General features: G+C 43.6%; 1 protein-coding gene across 1 annotated transcript in view; it reads left to right on the top strand.

Annotated features, from left to right (window-relative positions):
- Positions 1 to 5,280, top strand: part of DISP2 (dispatched RND transporter family member 2) — a 28,806-nt gene extending 23,526 nt beyond the window's left edge. The window contains exon 8 of the mRNA XM_029283882.1: positions 1,873 to 5,280. Coding sequence (XP_029139715.1) covers positions 1,873 to 5,280 — 3,408 coding nt within the window. The remainder of the gene's footprint in view (positions 1 to 1,872) is intronic.
- Positions 5,281 to 5,762: the final 482 nt, after the last annotated feature.

Below are 5,762 nucleotides of genomic sequence, written 5' to 3'. Positions count from 1 at the left end.
GTCTCAGCATCTTTTTTACATCGTGGTGACCAAAACTGGATGCAGTATTCCAAGTGTGGCCTTACTAAGGCATTGTAAAGTGGTATTAATACTTCACGTGATCTTGATTCTATCCCTCTGTTAATGCAGCCCAGCACTGTGTTGGCTTTTTTGGCAGCTGCAGCACACTGCTGGCTCATATTTAAGTGATTGTCCACTAACTCCGAGATCCCTCTCACAGTTACTACTATTCTTCAGATCCATTCTGTTCTTCATTTGATCTTTCTTGTAGGCCAGTTATTATTATTATTATTATTATTATTATTATTATTATTATTATTGTTGTTGTTGTTGTTGTTGTTGTTGTTGTTGTTGTTGTTATATTCACCTTTGTTATTAAATGTATTTTATTTTCCTTTTAGGGAAAAATTATTCTCAGCTGGTTTTCATGTCTACAACTGCTGGTAGCTTATGGAATTTGCAAGCGATACAATCCATGTGTCAAATGGAGCAAAACAAGGTTTGTAATGCTTTGAGGAATAGACAAATTTTCCTAGAGTGTCAGATTCCAGTTTCACACTTCTGAATAACTTATGTAATTCTGAAACCATTCACATGCACGCAAAGGAATGCGAATCCAGCATCCTTCAATACTGAATTAAGAACAAAATGTAATGAAAAAACAAGCTTGCAGCTCTAAAAATCAAAACAGAGCATAAACTACAAGAAAGGCAAGAGAAAAGGAAAAGGAGACAAAGAGAAGGAAAGTTAGTCCTTTGATTCTTGGATATTTTTCAAGTGAAAGATCTGAATTTGGGGTAATTTTAAAATGAAAGTATATTTATGCTTTGTGAAACTATAGCATTTAGATATCAAAGCTCATGTTAGTTTATGCTTGATAACGAGTTAAGAGAAACCTGAAAATGTCCACTTCATTCAAATGCTTGATAACTTTTTTTAATCCTCTTACGGTAATATTATGTTTGACACTACAAACTGCATATTACTATCAATTAAATGTATATGCCAGTGATGGCGAACCTTTTAGACTGAGTGCCCAAAAACTGGCCCCGCCCCCGCTCCACCCCCTGCCCCGCCCCTGCTCCCCCACCCCACCTGCCCACAGGGCCACTCACCGCCTCCAGGGCCCGCTGCAGATCGCCCAGCAGAGCCATGGCGGCCACGCCCTCTGCCTGCGCCCCGCAGCATCAACTGTGCGTGATGGGTCATGAGGGCAGAGTCTTGTCTATGCTGCCTGGCTGCCATGTCCTTGGCTGCACTCCTACATGTGGGCCACGCTTGGGGGCGACTCTCTTCCAGGGGGCTGCTGGTGAGGAGGGGGTTGCGGGGGGAGGCAAGGCTGGGGCAATGGCACATGTGCCCACAGAGAGGGCTCCGAGTGCCGCCTCTGGCACCCGTGCCATAGGTTCGCCACCACTGGTATATGCTGTCCATCTTTCTGATAAGGCGACTCTGGATGGCTTACATATTTAGTATAAAAGGTAACTGGCATATGGAGTAAAGGCTGAAGCGGTTATCTTTCTTAACTCAGGGAGAATAAACATACATTTTTAATGCAAATATATTATCATCTTCATCATCATCATAATCATCATCCACTACCTTTATGTTTATGATGTGCAGCCAAAGATGAGGATAGAGAATTAGTTCCCGCTCACCCTCCTCTATTATCATCAAAGAATCTACTGACCGTTTTTGCACATTGATTTCCAGTTCCCACCCCCAAGATTATTTGATTTCATGTCATCAGCACAACAAAGCCACAGTGAGAGAAAATGAGAATATTGGGGGGGGGGGAATAAAATAAAAGAGGAAAGGAAGAGAGACATGAAAAAAATCTAATGTATTATTTTCCTTTTGGTCATTTTCCAGATCCGTTCACACCCACAATTTGGGAACCTGTGTCAACGTACTGAAGCCAATGAATGCTGTCCAAGCTGGTCTCTTGGGAACTATATTGCTGCTCTACACAATCGATCTTCTTGCTTCGACATTACCCAGGCGGATGTTTCCCACACCCTGACCCTCCTACGTTCTTGTGCCCCCGACTACCATAAGGGCATTCTTGTTCCTTCATGCGTCAGTTTCAAGACTGAAAGAGACAAACACGTGCAGTGTTCTAAACTCCCAGAGAAATGCACTCGGTTTCACGCAGTTTACCAGCTTCTTCATTTCTTAGTGGACAGAGACTTTCTCAGCCTGCAGACGGTGGGATACCAAGTGCCAACACTGAAATATAGCCTGTTGTTTTTGCCAACCATGAAGGGAGCTTCCATGCTGGGAATCTACCTAAATAATCTTGAGTCAGGGGACTTGTTTGATAATTACACATCCATCATTGGGATGGACTTGGGCCTTAAACAGAAATTATTCCAGCACTACCTTTTCCTGGATACCGTGTATCCAATCATGGCAATACTGGCAATATTTCTGAGCATATTTTGTTATTTACACTCGGTCTTTATCACTTTTGTCGTCATAATGATTGTCTTTGGTACCCTGATGATTTCGTATTTCTTGTACAAGGTGGCCTTCCAATTCTCCTATTTCCCTTTTGCAAACCTATCTGCAGTGATCATTCTCAGCAGTATTTGTGCCAACCATACCTTGGTCTTTTTTGACCTCTGGAATCGTAGCAAGAGCCAGAACCCATCTGCAGGGCTGTTGCAGTGGGTGAGAACGACCATGCATCATTTTGGTTACCTCATGATGGCATCTTGCCTGACAACTGGTGCTGCTTTCTACACAAGCTACATGAGTTACATTACTGCCATACGCTGTTTTGCCATCTACATGGGCACTTCTGTCCTGGTGAACTTGATATTGATGGTGACGTGGCTCCCTGCTTCAGTTGTACTGTATGAACGATTCATAGCAAGGAAGTGTGTTTATAAATCAGAACACTACTGGAATAATACCGGGCACAAAAGGGTCATTCTGTCTTTCCATCATCTCCTCCAGAGTATCCAGACTACATGGTGTGAAACTTCCAAATTATTATTTGAGAAAGTTCTCCCTTGTGGGGTAATCAAATTCCGTTATATCTGGATCTGTTGGTTTGCTGCCTTGGCTATAGGTGGTGCCTATATTTCCTGCCTGAATCCTCGACTGAGGCTCCCAACTTTGGAGTTGTCATCTGTACAAGTGTTCAGGTTAAATCACCCCTTTGAGAGATATGACGCAGAATACTGTAATGAGTTCATGTTTGAAAGGTTAGAACGAGAAGACATGCACATGCCTATCACTATTATATGGGGTATACTCCCAGTGGACAATGGGGATCACTTTAATCCCAAGAGTAATGGCACTTTGGTGAGGGACTCAGCCTTTACCATTGAAAATCCCGAAGCGCAAAGATGGCTGCTGCAGTTTTGCCAAAAAGTCAAAAATCATACTTTTTACTATGCTGACATGGAACAAAAATTCACAGTTTGTTTCATGGAGGAATTTCAACGGTGGATGGAGAGCAGACAGTGCTCCAAGAGAGATCACAGCTTCAACCTCTGCTGTAATCACTTTTCCTTCCCGTATGGTAGGGAAGTCTTCCTTCATTGCATCAAAATGATGATCATGGAACACAACAGAGAAGAAGCTGAAGCTCGTGACTTTGGTCTCCGATTCGATGAGAAGGGCAATCTTGTTGCCCTGGTGCTGGAGTTTGAAACAATTTACTACTACAGCTCCAACTACAGCAAGGTAAAACATTTTTACGATGAGCTTGGCTTATGGATAAGACAAGAGATAAAGGTAGCCCCCATGGGGCTTCAAAATGGTTGGTTCACCAGTAAATTGGAGCTCTATAATCTCCAGCACAGCACCGACACAGAGACCATGGTGGTGTTGGGATTGTCAATAGCCATCTGTTTTGTGGTTCTCTTGCTCACAACTTGGAATGTCCTCCTTACTGCATTCTCTGTTATCACAATAGCAGGCACTGCTCTGGTAACCATTGGACTTTTGGTTCTTCTGGAGTGGCAGCTGAATGCTGTGGAGTCCCTCTTCATTTCAGCAGCGGTGGGCCTCTCTATCGACTTCACAGTGAACTACTGCATTTCCTACCACTTGTGTTCGCATTCCGATCGCCTGAGCCGGGTCGCCTTCTCCCTGAAACAGATGAGCTGTGCCACCATCATGGGAACTTCTGCTTTGTTTTCTGCAGGTGTGATGATGTTACCTGCTACTGTGCTAGCATACAGGAAGTTAGGTATTTTTATGATGATGATCAAATGTATCAGCTGTGGCTTTGCCACATTCTTCTTCCAGTCTCTGTGCTGCTTCTTTGGTCCAAATAAGAATTGTGGACAAATTCTTTGGCCATGCATCCATATTTTGAAGGACTACTCCGAGAGCCCTAACTCCTCCAACAGAACTTTCGCCTGTGGAGGTAATGAGAAACAGAACCGATTAGCAAACGATCAGGGTTCTAATGGTGCAAATGAACAGTATGAACTCCAGCCTTTGGCCCGGAAGCTTAGTGACAGCTTTGACAATAGCACTTCCACAAGCAAATTGTCCAATCGCCCATCGGTCTTGTCAGAAGATATTCAACTCCAGGACAACCGGTGCCCTAGAATGGAGCTTCACTCATCCTTCGAGAGAGACAGACAGAAGCTAGAGCAAACTGAGGGATGCCATATATCTCTTTGTCAGTGTCCTGCCTTGCAAACGTCTTCTCCTTATAAGCCTGGAAGTAACTCAGGAACAGAAGCAGAAAATCATCAAGATGAGCTCTGCAGAGAGTGCAGATGCCAAAAATATGATCCAAAAGCCTGGGAACACTCCCAGTCAGCCAGCACAATAGATGACAGACTGCTAAATAAATCTCATTACCCAAGCAATGCCAATCGACAAAAATCAGATTATACCTCAGAAAACAGTAATCTGCCAGGAGCTGAACTGTATGATCTTCACAGATGCCTTTATTCCACTGGTAGCTCTTTCAGTGTTCAGAATGTCTCCAGTGAGACCTCTCTCAGTGATTTTGAACCCAGCATAAAAATTGTGGAATCATCCAGCTCCTGTCCAGATCATTTGGATGTAGTCGATTCTTGCTGTTCCACTCAGAGAGGTCACCTGAATGGAAAGAGAGACACCTTGAGGCTGGACCTGAGAGAGACTGTCTTTGACGCCTCTGCATCAGCATCCCAGCAAAACAGTGGCTTGAGAAGAACACGATTAGGAGGATTGGGAGGCGTGGATCCAGTTGTTCTACCGAATAGCAAACCCGACATGCCTGATGTTTGGATTAAGCGGGCTGGGGTTCAAAACGCTGGATACTGAAGGGTGAAAATCTCAAAGCAGAACAATTGCTATTTCAGGGCTATGGAAAACAAATGTTCGGCTCAAATAGCAAATATGAAACCCTTCCTTTTTTCAGCATGAAAACAAAGTGCATTATTGCAGAAGTGAAGAAAACACTTTTAAAAAAATACTCAGCCAGCCAATTTGAAGTAGATCAGAAGCAAGTTTTAATGCAGTGTCAGCTAATCAACTGCCTACCCTTGTAGTCAGTGCCATGGTGTTAATTATATTCAGTTGTCCTTGTTAAAGACAGCCAGTTTTGTTTAGTGGTTAAGACATCAAACTAGAAACTGGGAGACCAGGAGTTCTAGTCCTGCCTTAGGCATAAAGCCAGCTGGGTGGTCTTGGGCCAGTCAGTTTCTCTCAGGATGGAGGCAATGGCAAACCACCTGTGAAAAACCTTGCCAAGAAAACTGCAGGGACTTGTCCAGGGAGACTCTGACAAACCAATATGATTAAAC

Source organism: Protobothrops mucrosquamatus, unplaced genomic scaffold, assembly GCF_001527695.2.
Source record: "Protobothrops mucrosquamatus isolate PMUCROS unplaced genomic scaffold, P.Mucros_1.0 scaffold261, whole genome shotgun sequence".
NCBI lineage: Eukaryota > Metazoa > Chordata > Lepidosauria > Squamata > Viperidae > Protobothrops > Protobothrops mucrosquamatus.
This window is presented reverse-complemented; position numbering and strand designations above follow the sequence as displayed.